Genomic DNA, 22,718 nt, shown 5'->3' with positions numbered 1-22,718 from the left:
ATGATAGTATTATTGTTTTTAATGAGGGTAATGTCAAATATCTAAGCAACATATGAAGGAACATTTTTATCAAATGGAGAAAGGCGGATGGAAAGAATAACTTACTAATTAATAACTTTTAAAATTGCTTCAGTAATGTCACAATTTATTGAGTCGTGGTAGCCGATGTGGAAAATGAGTTTGGAGGGAGCAGGTAGCGAGCAGTGGTGGGTTTCAAAATGGTTTACTACCGGTTCAGTGGGTCTGGCTTGGTGGGCGTGGCAGGGGAAGGATATTGTAAAATCTCCATTCCCACCCCACTCCAGGGGAAGGTTACTACTAAATCCCCATTTCCTCTCAATCAGCTGGGACTTCGGAGGCAGAGAATAGATGGAGGCAGGACCAGTCAGAATTTTTACTACCGGTTATACGAACTACTCAAAATTTCCGCTACCGGTTCTCCAGAACTGGTCAGAACCTACTGAAACCCACCTCTGGTGGTGAGACACATTTCTTCAGTTGATGGTTCAGAAATATGGATTTGAATGTAACTCTACTTCCTTGCCTTTTTATTCCTTTCCACCAAAATGCTGTTTTGTATTGATGCAAATTAAAGCTTTACAACCAAATCTCAACCTTCCCAGCCTTTTCAGCTTTTTCCTGCTGAGACATGAATCACAATATTGATACTGTAAATCACTGTATCTCAGCAAAGCCAACCAGAGAGGGCATGCTACTAGGTGACTGAGATAAACAGCTACGGCTTGGGAAGGCATAAAATATTTTATCTGGGATTTTAAAACCTGCTGTGTATTAAGAAAATGATTTATTTTTTGCTGAAGATGATATACCGTTCTGGATTTTACAGTACTGGCCAAAATTGTGGAAACCTTTTGGGAAAAGTGTATTTTGAGGTTTGATGGCTAATAATACCATTTTTGGGGGGAGTTTCAAGATAATCACATTCCACTGCTGGAATGGCCTGGGAATAGCCCAGATCTTAACCCAATTGAAAATCTATGGAGCCGACTAAAGACACTTGTTTGTCAGAAGCTACCCAGCAATAAAACCCAGTTTTAGTGGTTTATATGGCTTTAATGTGTGAATTAGGACTTGGTTCTTTTCCTTAGATGACACCCTTCTCCAGCTGTTCACACATCACTAAACTATGCAATTCATCACAACTCCCCTCAGCTACACATTACATTTTTAAATGGACTATATCTGTTTGAATTTATAATGATTTTGAATAAAACCATCCTATAACTCGGAACATTTTAGTATGAGGTTCTTGGTACTCTCTGAGCCTGCTTGATTTCTTGGAGATGTTTCCTTAACCAAACTAGATAACATTATCAGTGCTAGTGTAGCTACTGTAAACCCAGAAAACATCAAGGACCCCACATTTCAACCCTCAGCTGCAAATATTTTCCTTTATTGGCACCAGAGGTGGGTTTCAGCAGGTTCTGACCAGTTCTGGAGAACCGGTAGTGGAAATTTTGAGTAGCTCGGAAAACCGGTAGTAAAAATTCTGACTGGCCCCACCCCCATCTATTTTCTGCCTCCCAAGTCCCAGCTGATTGGGAGGAAATGGGGATTTTGCAGTATCTTTCCCCTGGAGTGGGGTGGGAATGCAGATTTTACACTATACTTCCCCTGCCACGCCTACCAAGCCATGCCCACCAAGCCATGCCAGGCCCACCAAGCATCAACCACAGAACCGGTAGTAAAATATTTTGAAACCCACCACTGATTGGTACATTTCAGTATTGTCAAGTGCCAGTGAAATAAGGAGATTCAGGCAGTTCAAATGAGTATAAAGATTTATTGCAAACTTAAGCTTTATACAAGAATCTGAACTACTAACGGTCAAGGGAAATTAATGGGAGTTAAGAATACAAAGGAATTCAGGGTAGGCTGGACTTTGATCTCTTGTGGGCACGAAGGGACTCATGATTGATGATGCATTTGACCCCTCCCTTGGGCTCAGCCTGATCATCTTCTATAAGTATTTAGCCAATTTTGAGATTCTAAAATGTCCACTCTTTGGTTAGCCTGGTTCTTTTTAAGCAACAAGGTTGCATGACAATTTGGATCTTCTCGTAAAAAGACACTTCAGAGCATACAAAAGATAAAAAATATCCCAACTGTATCTGTCCCCAGAACTGTATAATTTGGACAATGAATTTCAAGCACTGAACTTCCATAACTTGCTTCATAGAAGAAAGCTGGAAATAATTAGATTATTTTGTTAACTTTAATGTCAGCACAGTAGACAACTAACTCCTGAGATTTCTTTATTTTCAGCAGGGATTTGAGAGAACTGTCAAACAGGGGGGGAAAAGCCACATGAAAATAGACATATTGATGAATGAATTGAAGAAACTAGAATTAAGAGAAAAACAGAAGCCACTTTGGATTTAAACGAAAAGCTGGAAACATTTAGTAAACAACTAGACTTAATGGATGAAATCGGACCAACGTGTTGTGAAGATGAAGTTTGCCAATTAAAAAAAATATTTTGAAAAAGGTAGTAAACTAGAGAAGATGCTGGTTTAGTAATTGCAAAAAAGAATAAGAGTAAACTATTATTATTGTATACTTTATTCATTAAACATGAAACTCAGTCAACTGAACATTCAAAAATGCATCATAAATACCATTGACTGGTGCTAATGGTTGATATGGATTGCTGCCAGCGTCCTAGGTATCAACCAAGTACCTTCTTAAGATGTACGATGTTCTGAGTAGCGCAGATTTTTGCAGTTCCGCTGGTGTTATTGCAGGAAGCTGCAATTTGTTGATGTATCTTATAAAGTCATGGACATGGTACCAAGTGCCCCTATGACAATGGGTATCACTGTTACATGTTTCATCCATAATCCTGTAGTTTCAATGGCCAGGTCGCGATATTTCGTGATTTTTTCCAGTTCTTTTTCTTTGACTCTGGCATCTCCTGGTACCGCAATGTCAATAAATTGTACATTTCGGTTTTCGACAACTGTGATATCTGGCGTGTTGTGTTCCAAGTGATGATCCGTCTGTATTCGAAAGTCCCACAAGATCTTCACCTTCTCATTTTCTATAACTTTTTCCACTTTATGTTCCCATGACTTTTTGGATAAGTCGTAGGTAAGTCGTATTTTTTACATAATGACCAATGGATTAATTTAGCAACTCGGTCATGTCTAGCTTTGTAATCAGTTTGTGCGATTTTGCTGCATTCACATATTAAATGTGAAACAGTTTCGACTTTGTTGTTGCAAAGTCTGCAGTTTGGATTGTCGGTGGATTTTTCTATCTTCGCTTTCATGGCATTAGTTTGTAGTGTTTGTTCTTGAGCAGCGAGTATTAAACCTCCCATTTCTTTCTTGATCTTAAGCCAAATAATAATAATAATAATAATAATAATAATAATAATAATAATAATAATAATAATAATAATAATAATAATAATAATAACAATAATGTCATTCACACAGTCAGCCAGATGTTTAGATTCCATCTTTCAAGTCTTTATGATGATGATGATGATGATGCACACAACAATGTGAAATTCTTAGACAATTTATCTTGAAATAAACCTCTGCCTCCATTTCTGTGGGGCACTTATAAACTTATAATCAGTATCACTACAGGGATATAATGCATAGTGAATAGTCATCAGGTTTTTTGGTTTGTTTTGTTTTTCAGTCCAAACAGTCCCCTTCAGCTTGTGTCCAGTTAATAATTCCAGCACTGTTTTGTTTCATGGATATGGCCCAGCTTGGATGTTATTTCTGACATTCGTTTTTGTCTTTAGCAATTTTCTCACTCTTGAATGTACTCAAAAGATGATATTCTCAGCTAATCACATTTTTGACTTGTCCGTGCTTGATATTATCCAACTATGAAATGTGCAGATGATTGGAGGTTTCGTCCTGATGGCGCCTGATGGTTTGGTTATACGGCATTTCAATTCCATTACTGTTTGTGATTTTGTACCAATTTATTGCTACTGTAGCAAATTTCTCTAGGCCAAATTCCATTGCTGTATCTGTGCTGAAAATTCTCACGGTGCTTGTCAATGACTGGATTTCAGTTTTAGATTTTTCCAAACAGCTTCCGATTATAGATATAAAGCAAATGTGAGATTTTATTTGTATTGTTGCTATTGGATAGCCAACATTTGTTTTCTTTCAACGTTTGATTCTTTCAGAAGGTAGGATCACAGCAAAAGCAATTACAAATAATAAGGGTGGTAATGAATCACCAGGCAGATGCCTTACCTAGTGTTGATAAGGACTAATAAAGGGCTTATTTTTCCAACCATCAATTCTTTCTTCGACTGCTTCCAGTTTAATGTTTTCATTGACACCAGTTGTTTCCAAACTTCTGATGATCCAACTATGTGGTAATGAACCAAATAGGTTGGTACAATTGCCTCTGGTTTCACTGAAATAGCTGATTTTAGTTCAGTTGGATGATTTGTGCCTCACAGCATTCAATTTTCCAAGTTATTGCTGTTATTAGTTGCTTTATGATTTCCAAAGCTTCTTCAATTTTTCTGGTGCTGAGCCAATTATTTTCTTTTAATTAGACTTGTGTTGAGCACACAGTCTATATATATATTTTTCTCTTTCACCTTCTTTAAATTATTCGCATCTGACCTTAATTTCTTTACCTTGGTCTCCAGTCTGATCTTCCACTTTGGGATTGAATATAACTTTGCTTTTAGTTTTTGAATTTCAGTTCCCATTATTGTTGTATTGAAGGCAAGCCGATTAGTCTGTTCAATAGATGTTAATCCTTGCAAGCATCTTATTAACATCCATTATAAATGTCGGGTTGTTTTTGGACACAACTTTCATTGCAGGCAGTCTTTCTATTTGTAAAGGTAAAGGTAAGGTAAAGGTTCCTCTCTCACATATGAGCTAGTCGTTCCTGACTCTAGGCGCGGTGCTCATCTCCGTTTCAAAACTGAAGAGCCAGCACTGTCCGAAGATGTCTCCATGGTCATGTGGCCAGCAGACTAAATGCCAAAGGCGCACGGAACGCTGTTACCTTCCCATCCTGGTATAGTCAGCTGGCGCCATCGCTGACTATTGGGGGTGAGACCCTCAGAGAGGGCTCACAACTTGAGTGTTCTCCTGGATGCACGGCTGTCTTTGGAAGATCACATGACGGCCGTGGCCAGGGGAGCTTTCTATCGGGTTCGCCTGATGCACCAGTTGCGTCCCTTTCTGGACCGGGATGCCCTGCACACAGTCACTCATGCACTTGTCACGTCATGCCTGGACTACTGCAACACTCTCTACATGGGGCTCCCCTTAAAGAGCACTCAGAGGCTCCAGCTGGTCCAGAATGTGGCCGCGCGGGTGGTTATGGGTGAGACTCAGCGCACCCAAGTAACACCCCTCCTGCGCGAGCTGCACTGGCTCCCGTTGGTCTTCCGAGTGCGATTCAAGGTGTTGGTCACCACCTTTAAAGTGCTCCATGGCTTAGGACCAGGGTACATACGAGACCGCCTTCTGCCATCAACAACCTCCCACTGGCCAATATGCTCCCACAGAGACGGGCTCCTCAGGGTGCCGTCGGCCAAACAATGCCGACTGGCGACACCCAGGGGGAGAGCCTTCTCTGTGGGGGCACCAGCCCTTTGGAATGAGCTGCCACTAGAGCTTTGTCTTAGCCCCGACCTGCGTACTTTTCACCGCGCCCTTAAGACCCTTCTGTTTCAGCAAGCCGGACTGGCCTAATATGAATTTTAAATGGGCGTATGTGTGTTTTAATTTGAGGGCCAAATTTTATATATTTGATTTTAATTGGTTTTAAATTTTATAAATTTATGTGTTTTCATATGGCTGTACACTGCCCTGAGTACCCTGGGAGAAGGGCGGTATAGAAATCTAATAAACTTTCAAACTTTCAAAGGTGGTCCCTATTTTTCTACTTGCATTTTTTATGCACTTTCGAACTGCTAGGTTGGCAGAAGCTGGGACAAGTAATGGGAGCTCACCCCATTACGTTGCACTAGGGATTCGAACCGCTGAACTGTCAACCTTTCGATCGACAAGCTCAGCATCTTAGCCACTGAGCCACCGCGTCTATTGTTAGTTCTGCACATAACACATTTTTCTTTTTTAATTCATCTTGTCTGGAGGTCAGTTTATAGTTTGCCGCATTGCTGGCCTGTACTGATTCTGTTGTTATTACTTCTTCTAAGTTATCATTTATGTAGTTCATATCAGCTGTTTCCTCTATATTTATACTTGTTGTTCCTTCAAATGTTCTACTACTGTATTGGATCTTCCACTTTTAGCAAAAAAAAAAAAAAAAAAATGGAATCTCCTTCAGTTGTGTATCCCTGAATAATTTATTTCTGGTAATGAACTTCCTTTGATCTGCTAATAATTGCTCAGTGATAATTGATTCTGGATAGAGTTAGATCATCATCATTCTTATTTCTATTTAGGATGGCAACAGATGTGTTTCAACAATGGAGAAGGTAATAAATCAATTTGTTAAATATTATTTTAAATTATATAATAAGCATACTGAGCCAGGAGCAGATGGAAAGATATCTAGCTATGGTTTAATTTATAAAATAAAACGAACAATACAAAGTTCTCAGTAAATCAGTTCTTGAACTTGAATCATCTGTGTTTCAATTGTCTATGACAATCATTTCTATTTTATTGCAGCATATTCTGCTAAGAAAGGGGGGAAAAGGGAAAAATGACACATGTCTAGATTTGTCTGCTAAAAGGTTTATGAAAGAGAGATGACTTACAATAGGTAGATTTACATAACTACACATTATGATATGTTTCATGTAAAATCTCTTTAGAAGGAAAGTTGCATACGGATATTGATTTCTGTATAATCTGTTTCCCCTTTCCATTCATTCTCCTGATCACAGTTCTTTAGCTCACTCATCCAGCTGTGCTACCCACTCTCATCATGTCCCTTGATAGTACTTTGAAAATCATGAAGAGTCATTGGTGACGATTTAACAATATTAATGAAGGCTACAGAACAGCTAAATTATCCAGGAAAAATATTCTTGCCATGCTAAAGAAAACAACACCAAGAGCCTTGGTGGCACAGCAGACTAAAGTGCTGTTAAGTAGCATCAGCTGCCTGTAATTACTGCAAGTTCAAATCCCACCAAACTCAAGGTTGACTCAGCCTTCCATCCTTTCGAGGTAGGTAAAAGGAGGACCCGGATTGTGGGGGCAATAAGTTAACTTTGTATAAAAAAGAACACCACTTAGGGGGGGTCGAAAGCCCTACTAAGCAGGTATATACAAAAGTACGAAGGCTATTGCTTAATGCATTGTAAGCCACCCTAAGTCTCCGGAGAAGGACGGCATATAAATTGAACCAATAAATAAATAAATAAATAAACACTATATCTGAAAATAGTATCCTTATCATTTGTCATGAAATATATGGAATGCCAAAGTCTGTGCTAAAAGTCAACAATCCCAAAATTCTGCTCTACTTAATAATATAGGAGTCTATAATAGGACTGTGTATGCTTCAAAAAAATCATTTGGAACATGTGTTTTGGATCTTGCACAAGCACAATCTCTCTCATCCCTAAAGAGATTCTGAGATTGAGCCTGGGGAAAGACCTCACTGCTTTAAGGAACCTATTAATTAAAAATGAATTTGTAGCAGATGAACAGGCAGAGCCTGAAGGAGGAGGAGGGGTCAAGCACTTCATCAGTTTAGAGTCACTTTGCATCCACAAGAGAGCTAAATTCAGCCCCAGTGGTGAAATGTAAAAGTTGTTACTACCGGTTCTGTGGGCGTGGCTTGGTGGTGGTGGTGGGGTAATATGACTGAGTGGGCATGGCCAACTTTTTTTTTTTTTTTTTTTACTTTTAAAACCATTTTTTCTACAACCTCTTCGGCTGAAGAGGTTGTAAAAAAAATGCTTTTAAAGCCTCTGATGATCCCAGCAGACTTGCCTGATCGGCAGAGGCTTTTTTTCCCTTTAAAAACATTTTTTCTATAAAAATGGGCTGAAGAGGTTGTAGAAAAAATGCTTTTAAAAGCCTTTGACGATCCCAGCTGAGCCGCACGATCATCAGAGGCTTTTGTTTTTTACTTTTAAAAGCATTTTTTTGGTCAAAGAGATTGTAGAAAAAATGCTTTAAAAAAAAAAAAGCCTCTGATGATTGTACGGCTCAGCTGGGCAATGGGGGGGGGCAGGGATTTTTGCTACTGGTTCTCTGAACCACCCATCTCCATCGCTACCGGATCGGGCGATCCAGTCCGAACCGGGAGCATTTCACCCCTGGTTCAGCCCCATTTGAATTCCAGTAGGAATTCTACCAACCATTTACCTTGACTGTTAGTAGTTCAGAGTCTTGTTTACAGATAGTTCATTTTGGAATCAACCCTGGCTCCCGATTTTTTGCGCTTGACAGAACTGAAATTAAAGCATTGGCTTGCTCAGAGACCACAGATCCGCAAACAGACATTTTTTTTAAAAAATACACAACTAAAGAAACGCAGGCTATAAGCATCATAAACATTAGAAAGGCTGAATCAGTATGCATATCAGAAAGAATCCAGATGAGAAAGGGGAGACAGATACACATGCTAGTTTTCTACATTTTAATTAAAACATGTGAAATGCCATCACACGTGGTGGATTTTATGGGGCAGGAAATGCTCACAAGGCTTAAATAGGGTTATTGGCACAGAAAGATATATACTTTCAATAACCAGTCAGGAATTTCTGCCTCCAATTTTTTTCCTCTTGTGACTTAATAACTTGAAATTTCTTATCTGATTAACCACCAGCCTTGTATAATCCTATTGCACAGATGGCGGCTTCAAAGAATTTGGTGTAGGCCTGCACTCATGAGGCAAAGAAACATTTCCAAAGCAATTAAAAATGAAGAAGTGCCTAAAGGTGATGGATTTAAGAACTTTTCCTCACGACATTTTCTGATCAGCCTGAATGTTTACGTAGATAAATTTTTTTTTAAAGCACCTTGAAGACCAGCAAATTCAATCTGTGGCATATATTTCCTTAAACCAGAAAATGTTCTTGGATTAGATGCACTTGATAGCCATTATATATAATTTTTTTGGATAAGGAGGAAGAGGAAGAGAGAAAAATGGAGTAGGTGGATCTTCAATACAGTGCCCGCTTTTAAATCACTTTTTAAAAAAAAATAAAATATACAAATGTTCTTTTAATTATATTTAACATTTAAGCTAGCCTGCTGCAAAGGAAAACACCAGCCTCCAGAATCATTTTTATATCAAAGCATACGCGTGGGTGTATTTGTTTCGTTAGACTTATTATTTCTTGCAGTCAAAAGTTTCTTAGCAGTTCACCATATGACCAAAAGAACAATACAATAAAAGACCTACCAGATATCATTTACATTATTTCTAATGGAAAAAAAACAACAACCACCTCTCACAAATGAATTACAGTAGCTGCATTTTCTAACAGTAGTACAGTTGGAAAATAAAGATCATAGGACTATACATGTCTATTTTATTTGTAAATGTGCCCACTAGCTTAGTGGCATAGTATGTAGAAGTTTACTAATTGAGGAACCAATATTTCTAGGTCAGACAAAGAAAAGATTCCTCTTATTTGAAAATCTGGAAAACCGTGGACAGAGTTGACTTTACTTAGGTGGAAAAATGATCTGACTAAATTTAATGCCTAAATTTTCTTTTTGGGGGGGGGCATCAAACAGAACTGGAGATTGGAGATGGTACATCAGGTATCATGCACTATGGAGCCCTTTGAGCCACAGTGGCGCAGTGGTTAGAGTGCAGTACTGCAGGCGGCTTCTGCTGCCTGCCGGTTGCCTGCAATTTAGCATTTCAAATCTCACCAGGCTCAAGGTTGACTCAGCTTTCCATCCTTCCGAGGTGGGTAAAATGAGGACCCAGATTGTTGGGGGCAAGAGGCTGACTCTGTAAAACCGCTTAGAGAGGGCTGTAAAGCACTGTAAGATAGTATATAAGTCTAAGCTATTAGATATATTAGGTATATAAGTCTAAGCTATTGCTATTGTTATTGTTCAACAGGAAGAATTGTTTTAAAGCAGGAGTACCTTATAGAGCTTGAAGATCCATCTGGATCATGGGCGGTCACCTGACCAATCACGGAGTTAATTGCAGCATTTTCATGCACTTCCAGTAGATACGTTGGTGATGAAAAGACTGGGGGTTCATCAGCATCTTCCACTACAATTTTTAATGTTGCCGTATCTTTGAAGGGTCCCATGCTGATGAAACGTGGATCAATATACATATTGCTTGCTTCTACCTTCAGCGTATATGAATTTTTGGTCTCAAAATCCAAGGGCTGTTAAGAATGAGAAACACAAAAGCTTTTTTTTTCTAGATGATCACAACAGCAAGAACAAGACAATGCAGTGACGATACATCTGCTTCTCTTCCATTTCTTGACCTTTTCCCTTTCTTTTCTTGTGGCTGCCAATTTCACGAGTGTTTATTAATGTCTCATTTATTTGGTAAGCCTTAGTGAAACCCCACCAAATTGGAGATTTGCAATCTCCATTTATTATTATTTTTTTTAAAAGAAAACAATAACACATATAAAGGTTTCTCACTTGGATTTTTTTCTCTTTCTCTTTTTCTTTTGCTATGGAAAGTTTTTTTTTTTTACTGCTAATGACCTACATTGCATATTAATAACTCAGCTAATTGTCATTCTGTTCACTGTAGTTAAGGAGCAAAGAGAGAGAAATGAACAAGTTTCATGTGGCAGAAGAATTCTATTGTTTGCAGAAATGTGTGGGGAAAAAAAACTCCAGACTGAAGGTATTGTTCTTTGATTAAGATCAAACAAGTCAGAACAATTGAGATCTAGTTATATGGGGAGAGGAACATTGTGGTATCCATTTAACTGAAGTTTATAAGAATAGTTGTGTATTATAACTATCAAGAGACTTTTACAATATCTCTCTTGAAGCTTAACTTTCTGGTACAGTTAAACAAAGCAGCATTGGAGGAATGGAAAAGTTTTCAAGGTGGTGCAACAGACATTTAGTTTTGCTTGGAATTTAACACATTAGTATTAGCAAAAATAGAAACATTCATGTCTGAGAGGCCAACTACATTCAGATTCAAATCATAATAACTCCAATTCAAAAAAGGCAAGAACATACCCATGTTTCCCCAAAAATAAAACCCTGTCTTATATTTTTTGAACCCCGAAATAAGCGCTTGACCTTATTTTCAGGGAGGTCTTATTATCTTGGGGTGCATGGAGGAAACCAGAGGAAATGGTGGGAACCAGATGCGCATGTGTTTAAATATTTTGGGGGAGGGCTGATTTTCAGAGGGGCTTATTTTAGTGCATGTGCTCAAAAGCTTATTATCTTATTATAAGCTTATTGGGCTTATTATCAGGGGATGTCTTATTTTAGGGGAAACAGGGTAACAGTACATGTAACAGGAAAAACAGTTACGAGTAAAAACAACAATAAACCTCTGAGAAAAAAAGAGAACAATTTTGTCTTCATGGCATAAGTGAGTTTCAAAATTACATTTAAAGTCCCCATTTAAACATGGTCCATGTTCTTTTCTCCTGACTTAAAGAGACCCCACTATTGGTTTAATGCGACTTTAGAGCTGGTCATTGAGAGCACAACTTGCAAGGAAATTATCTGGCTGTTAAGCTGAAGCTCAAAGAATTAAGAAGGTGAATATAGTTTTTAATTATTGAGAAACTGATGGAGCACAGCTTTAGAGATTTAAGCAACGTGATCATTTGTTTTCATAGATGTTTTAAGCCTTCTTATTAGAATTACAGGTTTTAGAGAGTTACTTTGAAGAGAAGAGTTGTTAAGTGCATAAATGCACTGAAGATCTGAATAAATATGATTATATTAGTGAGTTATTCTGTCTCTTCACATTTGCTCCCGAAACACTAGAGTACAGGTATCTATTCATTATTATTATTATTGGTCATACAGTCAGCCAGATGTTTAGATTGGACTTGGCATTCTCATCTACCTATCAACTTCATAAGGACCTGGGGTAGACAGATATTGTTTGATGGGGCTAAACTGTTCCAAATAAAGTTGCCCTTTGTAATTGACGGATGGTGATTTTGCCAGTGCCAAAGGGTATTATTATTATTATCTCTTTTATTCATTAAACATGAAACTCAGTCAACTGAACATTCAAAAATCCATCACAAATACCATTGACTGGTGCTAATGGTTGATACGGGTTGCTGCCATCGTCCTAGGTATCAGCCAAGTACCTTCTTAAGATGTACGATGTTCCAAGTAGCACAGTTTTTTGCAGTTGCGCTGGTGTTATTGCAGGAAGCTGCAGTTTCTTGATGTGTTTTGTAAAATTCTTATTTAATAAAGAATTATTACTATATTTATTTATTTATTTATTTATTTATTTATTTAATTAATTAATTAATTAATTAATTAATTATATTTCTATACCGCCCTTCTCCTGCGGGACTCAGGGCGGTGTACAGCCAGGATAAAACATAGCATATAAAATTTAAAAACATTTTAAAAAACAATTAAATAATTTTGGCCCGAATTTAAAACAACCCAATTAAAACCAAAATTCGATTAAAAACTAAGAGGGTGGGATCAAGCCAGCCCAGCTAGATGGAACAAGTGTGTCTTCAGGGCCCGACGAAAAGTCTGATATTGTGCGTATCTCAGGGGGCAGGTCATTCCAGAGGGCAGGCGCTGCCACAGAGAAGGCTCTCCCCTTGGGGGTCGCCAGCCGGCACTGCCTGGCCGACGGCACCCTGAGGAGGCCCTCTCTGTGTGAGGGAACCGGTCGGTCCTTATTATTATTATTATTATTATTATTATTATTATTATTTGCATAAGGATTCCAAAAGACAGTACTATGAGAGAAACAGCCCTCGTACAATAACTGGATACATAAGTTGATGTGCAATTAAGTCAATTGTACATGCTATATGCAAAATGATCTTTGTATCAGAAGTGCCAAGAAAAAGAAAAGAAAAACTCTCAAATTCCCAGCATCTCTATAGAGCAAGAGTGATTGGATATTCATATTCGCAATTTGCCAATCATTTCTATAGGCCTTGGAGAGAAGCACTTCTGATTGGTTTTGCTCATAAATATTTGAAACATGCAGATAAGAAATAATAATAAGAGTTATAAGACATCACAAATTTTATGACCATCTAAGATTAATATCTACCGCAACTTCAAGAACATTGGCATGTGCGGATTCACAACCCAACCCTTTGATGCCTCACAATGATTAACATTTCAAATGTACAAATTTGTCAAGCTTTTGAAAGATATATAAATTTGCATCACAATGTCCCATAGAATGGAACAAAGAGAAGGAGAAAAGAAACATAGAGAAGCTTAAATCTGCAATGCAAATATCAAGAGCACAAATAAAAATTCCAGAACTCTTTCACAAAGTCTCTTAAGTATATATTCATATTTTCGTATCTTTTTTTAAAAATCAGCAGAGTTTTTGAATCTAGTTCTAATGTAACTTTGCCATTTTTAGTAAACATGACAAGCACTTGCCTCTCTGCCAACTCAGAAATTACTACATCTTTGTACCGATGAATAGGTTGCTGGAAATCAGCATATACACAATTTGCCAATCACACAACGGTATCATTTGAACCGTTGCAAATTCAGCAGCAATAAATCATACCAGTCCAAAGCGTTTGTCAGCTTAGTGCTCCAAATGCACAAAGTTATTATTATTTAAAGCATATTTGAAATTAAAACAATAACAGATATGCATCTATTATGGTGTGTGTTAAGTGAAAACTATGTGCTTGATTGCAACCAGGATCTACTAATGAGTGCTGAACACAGCTGAAACTTAAAATCTCTAGAATAGTCACTCTCCGTGAATCTATAGAAGAAGTAAATAGTAGCTTCTGATATAAAGCAGAGAAAGGCAACATTTAAAGGCTGGAGAAAATATTTAATTTTTTATATATATATATATGTAAAAAAAATATATTTTATTTTTATACAAACAATCCATCTTCCATTAAACAGTGTGTCACCTGGGTACAAATGTATAACCTCTTGCCCAGCATAGAGATGGACTGTGGGACGTAGTTAATAATCCACCGGATGTAACAGCATGGAATCCTGATGATGATGAAGATGCAATGAAATTAGCCAAGTTTAACCGAGATAATGAATGAGCTCTTTGTATAATTGGACTGACACTGAGTGACCAGCAGCTTGTCCACATTCGTGGCGAAGATTCTGCGGCTAGGTGTTGGACCAAGTTGAAGAGTTTATATGTTTGTGATAGTGTGGGTGCTCATATATATCTCACATGGAAATTGTTTAAACAACATCTTCTTAAAGGAGAAGATATGATGGTTCATTTGGAATCCATGAACAGAATTTTCCAAGAGCTGCATGAGAAGGAACTTATTTTCTCAGAAATACAACAAGTTTATATAGCTCTATGCTCTGCTGGTTGTTAACACAACAATATCCTTAACAAAAGTAATTTACAGTCATATGAATTAAAGAGGTTTGCTGGGACTACGTTTGTGCTGTTTAATTTCTAAGGAAGCCTAGGTCAGAATACCAGATACAGAAAATACCAATTAAACATAATGACCATAGAACACAGTCTGTATTAGAAAAGAGTATATTGTTGTTCAGATTTTTATTTTATTTTATTTGTCAAGAACATATTAGGTAAAATATACTGCTCAAAAAAATAAAGGGAACACAAGCAGAAGACATCCGAGATCTGAATGAATGAAACAGCCTTATTAAATACTTTCCAAAATGGTTTTTCATTATTCTCTTCTGGGTTGTATTTTTGACTTCTCAACTCAATTTATCTTTCTTAGATTTCTGGGTGATCTTCCAAGAAATCTATTAAACCGGTCACATCCTGCTGCCTAGTCTTTTTGATATCAACCATGGTAGCTATGAAATCAAATATATTTCTTGAGCTGGTGGTCCATATCTTCTCTGGTCCCCACCCAAAATTGTGCACCTCTGTTTTAAGAACTACTTTGCTTATTGCCAGGATCCACAAACCAACATTTCTTCCATTTCCCATGCCATTTACCTTTCTTAATCTAATAATGCCTTCCTGACTCTGAGAGTCAGAGGTGATCTCAAAGATATCCATTCCATCTCCTTCAATAATGTCATAGGATGACTTCGCATTCTCACCGATGTCCAGGTCATTCGCTTTAACCCTTCCTATCGCATCGCCGACAGCAATGTCTTCCAAAACTGTGAAATGATACAAACCTGAGAGAAAGAGAGAGTAAGAGAGATGAAAAGAACAACCATAGTCCAACAACCTGAAGTAAAACTTATTACATCACCTATTTTCTTTCTGTTTTCTATTTCTTAAATTTGGCAGTTTAGAATGTAGTCATATTTTTACAGCTTTCTTGGGCTATATGTCACATCATATACAGTACACTCTGCAACAGGATGACAAATAACTAGGTCTAAGAATGATTCATTTTGCTAGCCCACTTATAACAGATACTGCTAATGCAAAACATTCAGCTATTTTCAGCAACAAAATGAAAAGGAAAAGGAAAACACACAACTTTCCAGATGTTTTGAAAACTGTCTGCTTATTTATAGATCAGCTGCTAAGGATACAAAAGAAATCTAGCACACATTTCTTTTATTTTTAAATTGTATGGCGCACCAAAGTCAATTCCATTATGGCATGGATGACAGAAACATGGTTTGGTGCTTTTAACATGTTCAGTTGAAACAAAAAAGTAGGAAACGTCAAAGCAGGTTTCAAAGAATGGTGTAAAACCAAGGTATAATTGGAAAAAAATACATTTAAAATGAAGTTAAGGCAAATCCTCATTTAAATATAGCATATTTTAGTGGGGCATTTCTAGAAGAATTCTCTGTTTTATGCTATTGATTTCAGAAATACATTCTGGTGACTCAAGTATTGGGGGCATTAAGCATTCTACTGTGTTTCCCCGAAAATAAGACCCTGTCTTATATTTTTTGAACCCTGAAATAAGCGCTTGGCCTTATTTTTGGGGAGGTCTTATTATTTTGGGGCGCATGGAGCAAGACAGGGCTCCTCTTGCCGTCTTACCCGATTTCCAGCTCTGTCTCCCTAACCCTAACCAGAGGAAATGGTGGGAACTGGCTGTGCATGCCTTTAAATATTTTTGGGGAAGGCTTATTTTCAGGGGAGGGTTTATTTTTTGGGGAGGGCTTATTTTTGGGGAGACATGGTAATGAAATATGGGGAGGTGGGGTTGGCTATGCAGAAGCTCAGAGCATTCTTTTAGTGATTCATGGAAATGCAGAGATAGTCAAAAGACATTATAATATATGAAATCTCTGGGTTGACCAGACCTGATGGGCATAGAAGGGGATGCCCTTCAGTCTTCACACTGCCCCAAACTCTTAATCTATAATAGTCTGGATCTATTATACTCTTGATGCCAAACTCTGCAAGAGTTCCAGTTCTAATGTTCCAGACAAGGGATTTTCCCATAGGACCATAGAACTCCAACCTTGCTAAGAATCTTAATTCATAAGCTTTCCTATATAACTGGGCAGAAAAGCAACATATCAGTTTCCCCCCTCCATGGTATCACAGCAAAAGAACAGTGGGGAACTTATATATTGGCGTACTAATTGCTGCAAATTAATTAATGTTTAATTATAGAGCTGAGTAGAGAGAGCAAGTATTGCCAAGTAGATGAATAAGATCTGGAAAGTTGTATCTATTTGGAGACGTTTGGCAAAATATCAAAGGAAGAGAGTATAAATGTGAAATAGAACAATGGACTATTGTATTAGCTGGAATTTGCTTCTTCCAACCGACTGTTTTAATTAGAATGTATCCTTTGTTTACCCTCTTTATTATTTTAGTCAGTCATTCGTTCATTCAGTTTATATCTACCACATCGAATCAAGCATTTTGAACCAACAGCAATACAACAAAACATCCATGCTAAATGTAATAAAATCAATAATAATAAAGCCATCAATCATTCATAGGCACCATCACAATTACCATAAGTCCTCCCATTTCTTCCCATTTTTAGCAACTTTCAGAAACATAATCACTAATAGAAGTTTATGATTTATTAAATAACATATCACACTGTTTATCACATCACTGTAAAATATCCATGATTGTTTCAAATTGTCTGAGATAAGTCAAACATTAAAAAAAAAAAAGAAGGAGATTAAGATTCCTTTTAAACTTTTAAAGAACATTAAAACTGAGAATTGCAGAAGTTTCCTCCAAGACCTTTTCATTAAACTAGGCCTGGCAGAGCATGCTAATGGTTTCACACACTCCTAATTCAAAACACAGGGAAATATTTCTTACCTGCTTCAACTGGTCTCCAACAGAGTATTTTACATCACCTATCAGTTTCTCATTACTTAGAGAAAGAATGAAATTGTTCATTCTAATGACATCTCTGACTTTTAGTAATGATCTGGAAGCTGGCAAAGCATGGGTAATCTCTGTCTCCTGAACATGTCTACAGATGGCCTAATTATGCATGCTTCTTCGTAATTCACTTGTTTCAGCTCTGGGTAAGAGGTGAAATTATCCGTTTCAGGAACTACCTATCTCTGAAACCAATCAGATACAATTCATGCATACCCGATGAGTCAGGCAGTCTTAAATAGAAATACCAGGACCTCATCTTCTTATTTTTTGGTTGCTTTCACAGGAAGAATTTGCTGGTGTCATAACATAATTGCCATAACTATTTGCACAGATTATCATCCACAGTATATCTCAGAACAGTTATAAAATATACCCTGTTTCCCCGAAAATAAGACCTCCCCGGATAATAAACTCAATTGGGCTTTTAAGCGCATGCGCTAAAATAAGTCCCCCCTGAAAATAAGCCCTTCCCGAAAATATTTAAATACATGCACAGCCGGTCTCCACCATTTCCTCTGGTTAGGGTTAGGGAGACAGAGCTGGAAATCAGGTAAGACGGCAAGAGGAGCCCTGTCTTGCTCCACGTGCCCCAAAATAATAAGACCTCCTCGAAAATAAGGCCAAGCACTTATTTCGAGGTTCAAAAAAAAATAAGACAGGGTCTTATTTTCGGGAAAACATGGTATGTACTAAGAAGCCCATTTAGTTTAAAAATATTAATAAGTCTCTTCTTGGCCAAGAAGAATGCTAAAATGCTTTTTTAAAAAAGAGTCTCTATTAATAAATTCTTTCATTCTGTTGACAGAATCCAACCATCCAAAGGAGATTTACTGAAATATTTTGAAATCTATTGATTAGAACAGTGGTAGGCAACTTGATGCCTTCCAGATGTTTTGAATATTTTACCACTGGACTGTAGCTGATGATGAGTGGAAGTCAAAATAGGCACCAGAATACCTAACCTTAGGAGATAGCAACTCCATTTTTGGGTTAAGGTTAGGGAGTTTGCTACTTATCACTAAAGGAAAAATAGACTCTATTAGGGTTAGAAAATAATGCTACTGGGGATCTGCAGACTTGGAGAGAATAAAAAACCTACTCTGGAGCCAGAAAACATGAGTGAAAATTTCCTTTCTTGTGGCTGGAAGCTAAATGTTGATAATGACATTTCTCTCCTGAATTGGTTGGTGGACCAACTTCTTGCTGGACAAACAGGAAGTATGAATCCTTTAGTCAATGCTGGAAATGTAAAAGTTATTTGATAGGCATTGTTAGAAAATAGAGGATGGCAATACCCCAGTGGTTGTTGAAGGTATATCCAGATGCCCAGAAAAATAAGAAAAAGTAAGCTAAGCTAAGCTAAGATGAAATGAAATGAAATATATTCTGGGTGATAAGGAACATCCTTAGAGGATGAGTGTCAGTTTCCCTTTTGGTGCATGGATGCTTTATGATTGCTCACATCTACCATGACAAGCATGTTGGACATGGCTAAGCTGCTTAGTGGCAGCTATTTTTATGAGAGCAACCATGACGTATTTTCAACATTACAAATAGTCTCCTTGGCCCAACAGATTTGCCAACCTGAGCTATAGTGGATCACTCACCACTCTTTAACATATGCTAATCTTCTCTCAAGTACATTACATTACAGATATGCAGTGGTGGGATTCCAATTTTTTTACTACCGGTTTTGTGGGTGTGGCTTGGTGGGCGTGGCTTGGCTTGGTGGGCATGGTAGAGGAAGGATACTGTAAAATCTCCATTCCCACCCCACTCCAGTTGAAGGATACTGTAAAATCCCCATTCCCTCCCCACTCCAGGGGAAGGTTACTGCAAAATCCCCATTTCCTCCCGATCAGCTGGGACTCGGGAGGCAGAGAATAGATGGGGGCATGGCCAGTCAGAGGTGGTATTTACCGGTTCTCCGAACTACTCAAAATTTCTGCTACTGGTTCTCCAGAACTGGTCAGAACCTGCTGAACTTCACCTCTGCAGATATGTGACACTAAACTTCCAGAATTCACATCTTCCACACAACCTCTGCTGAGAATTCTGGGAAATGACTGCATACCTGCCTAACTAGCATGGAAAAGGCGATACCACACAGACATACTTAATATAATAAAAAAATGTATTTCTTCTAGCCAAAAGTCATTGAAATTAAACTTCCAATGGGCCTTTAAAACCTGGGTATTCTCCAAGGATTACATGGAGAAATGGAGTCCCAGTGAGAAAACTGTGTATTTCTAAAGGTGCTACTTTTATTTCTTATGAATGTCCATGAATTTCTTTTCTCGTTGTTGTAAATTTGCTACAGAGAGTCAGGCCACCTTATAAAAATGCTAAATAAATTTAATAAATATATTTTATATCCTGCTCTATTATAGTATTACTGGCATAAAATTCAGACTGTAAGTACCAGATTAATGTGGCAAGCTTTGGTTTGGGAAACTCAAAGAGGTTGGTAGAGATTAAACGGTTATTCAAACCAGCATTTTGCCTGTCGCTAGGAAGGAAATGAGGAAAAAAAGCTGCATGCAACTTTTCACTCTGCCAATAGGAGCAAAAACAAATACTCTGCTTCATACATATCCTTGAAAATCACCATTTGTGATGATTCAAGAGCCTTCCTGTAAAAATAAATATATAGATGAAAATAAAACCATACACTGCAAATGTTCATTTGTAGCCTTAAGATAGAATTGATTTCTTTGTTCCGTACATTCAGATTCTGTGCGCATTATATCTTATGCTTATTGCCTAAAATAATGCATCATGGGCTACAAAAACAGAACAGCAGTTAATTATGTACTATATTCTTTCTTAGTGTTTCCAAGGTTGAAACATAGATGGGAATCTCACTGGCAACCACTAAAATAATTCATAGCATATAAACAAGGCATGGAATTATAATAAAAGGTTATTGCAGGACATTTTTCAGATGGGTTCTATTGTATACTCAGGCATTTCCTTAATATATTCAAAAATACATGCCACAACTCATCCTCATTTTTTGTTCACTTTTTTAAAAATTCCATAGTTTAAGGATATGCTCAGTTGGATCAGAGATTCCATTTAAGATGCCAGTACTGGACACAGTTTATACTCCTAATCAAGATGATGAAATGGTCTGAGATATAATTGTGGATACAATCTGAATAGAAAACGAGTTCAAAATTATCTTCTCTGAGCTTATTTCAAGAAGCAACAGAAAGCTGGAGGCTAAAAGATTGCAGGAATTGGCTCTGTCTAGTCTAGTGAAAAGAAGGACTGGCATGACGTGATAGCAGTGTTCCAATATCTCAGGGGCTGCCACAAAGAAGAGGAAGTCAAGCTATTCTCCAAAGCACCTGAAGGTAGGACAAGATGCAATGGGTGGAAACTAATCAAGGAGAGAAGCAACCTAGAACTAAGGAGAAATTTCCTGACAGTGAAAACAATTAACCAGTGGAACAGCTTGCCTTCAGAAATTGTGGGTGCTCCATCATTGGAGGCTTTTAAGAAACCTCTCGACAGCCACTTGTCTGGAATGGTATAAGCAGCGGTGAAATCCTCCGTGGATTGTCACCAATTCGCTGCCGACGCATACACAGTACATACCAAATGCACACTTCAAATGCACATGTGGAAAAAGGAGGCTTGGGAAGGTAAGTAGAACTGCAGGGGGGAAACAGCTGTGGTGCATGATTTAGCTTTGCTAGAAAGCAGAATTTTCTGCTTTCTAGTGAATATAAATTGTGTGGCACAGCTGATTGTCGGAAATACTGGTTCATCTGAACCAGTAGCTTTTTTAACTACAGTTCACCCAAACTGGTAGTTTTTACCACTACCGGTTTGCCCGAACTGGTGCATTTCACCCCGGGTATAAGGTCTCCTGCTTGATCAGAACCATGATGGCGAACTTATGGCACACGTGCCACAGGTGGCACACAGAGCCATATCAGTAGGCACATGAGTGTTTTCCTTACCTCAGCTCCAGCATGCATGCGCGCGCCAGCCAGCTGATTTTCAGGCCTTCTGGACCTACCGGAAGTCAGGAAACAGACGTTATCCGGCCTCCAGAGGGCCTCCGAGGGGGGGGGGAGAGGCTGTTTTCCCCCTCCACAGGCTCCTAGAAAGCCTCTGGAGCCTGGGGAGAGAGAAAAATGGGCCTAATGGGCCCACTGTGCCATCATGGGCCAAAAGTCGGGGTAGCGCAGTGTGTGCATGCGTGCAGGGTGGGGTGCACTGAATTTTGGGTGTGGGCATGTGTGCATGTGACACCCCCCCCACTCCCCACACTTTTGGCACGCGACGGACTGGACTAGAAAGTCCCTTTCAACTCTCTTATTCTGTTAGAATTCCACCTGCCAGATAAATCCTGTAAGACACTAGATGATCTCTTTAGAACCAATCTAATAACAGCCACATGTACTGATCAAGACTTCCCAAAAAATAATTTAGCACATGGTATTGACCATGTTTTCAGCAGTGACAGGTATATGAGAAATGTTCCTCTTTATTTGATGTATAGGCCACAGGAAATATATCAGTAAATTTTTATATATGGAATATCTATTTTTTTTCTCTCTCACTAGAGATGTGGAAAATTCATTATTTCAGGAACAGAACATCCCGTACACCTGTTCAAGAAAATCTGCTTTCAGAAAACTGGATCTGCAGATACAGTTCATAACCAGATCAACCCAATCTGGAAGCCAATCCCAAAATTGTGAGCTTTGCACACATTCATTCAGCCTAAGGTTTTATAGAGTTCCCAAAATGGTTGGTTATAGCTTCAGAGTCTACTTTATTAGGTAACTGCACAATATTATTCATTACATTAAGTTACATATGGTTCTGCATCAACTTGCTTCAAAAGCAGTGGCACAGCAGACTAAAGTGCTGTTAAGTAGCACCAGCTGCCTGCAATTACTGCAAGTTCGAATCTCACCAGGCTCAAGGTTGACTCAGCCTTCCACCCTTTCGAGGTAGGTAAAATGAGGACCCGGATTGTGGGGGCAATAAGCTGACTTTGTATTAAAAAGAACACCACTTGGGGGGGGGGGCGAAATCCCTACTAAGCAGGTATATATAAAAGTATGAAGGCTATTGCTTAACGCATTGTAAGCCGCCCTGAGTCTCCGGAGAAGGGCGGCATATAAATCAAACCAATAAATAAATAAATAAAATGCTGTACCGGTAGACTTTGACTTACGACATTTCATTCAAGGTCCTGTGATCACTTTTTTGAGGAAGCCAGATTCACTTAACAACTATATGTTACTAATTTAACAACTGCAGTGATTCACTTAACAACTATGGCAAAAAAAAAA

At 38.2% G+C, this 22,718-nt stretch overlaps 1 protein-coding gene across 14 annotated transcripts in view; it reads right to left on the bottom strand.

Annotated features, from left to right (window-relative positions):
* Positions 1-22,718, bottom strand: part of CDH8 (cadherin 8) — a 256,394-nt gene that overhangs the window by 71,331 nt on the left and 162,345 nt on the right. For all 14 annotated transcript variants that reach the window (XM_087877214.1, XM_087877207.1, XM_087877209.1 and 11 more), the window contains 2 exons: positions 15,061-15,248; positions 10,059-10,312 (listed from right to left, as the gene is read on the bottom strand). In XM_087877214.1, coding sequence (XP_087733340.1) covers positions 10,059-10,312; positions 15,061-15,248 — 442 coding nt within the window. The remainder of the gene's footprint in view (positions 1-10,058; positions 10,313-15,060; positions 15,249-22,718) is intronic.

Source organism: Pantherophis guttatus, chromosome 11 (genome assembly GCF_059756535.1).
Source record: "Pantherophis guttatus breed Tessera chromosome 11, ASM5975653v1, whole genome shotgun sequence".
Classification (NCBI taxonomy): Eukaryota; Metazoa; Chordata; class Lepidosauria; order Squamata; family Colubridae; genus Pantherophis; species Pantherophis guttatus.
The sequence above is the reverse complement of the archived record's forward strand: the minus strand, read 5'-3'. Positions and strand labels throughout refer to the sequence as shown.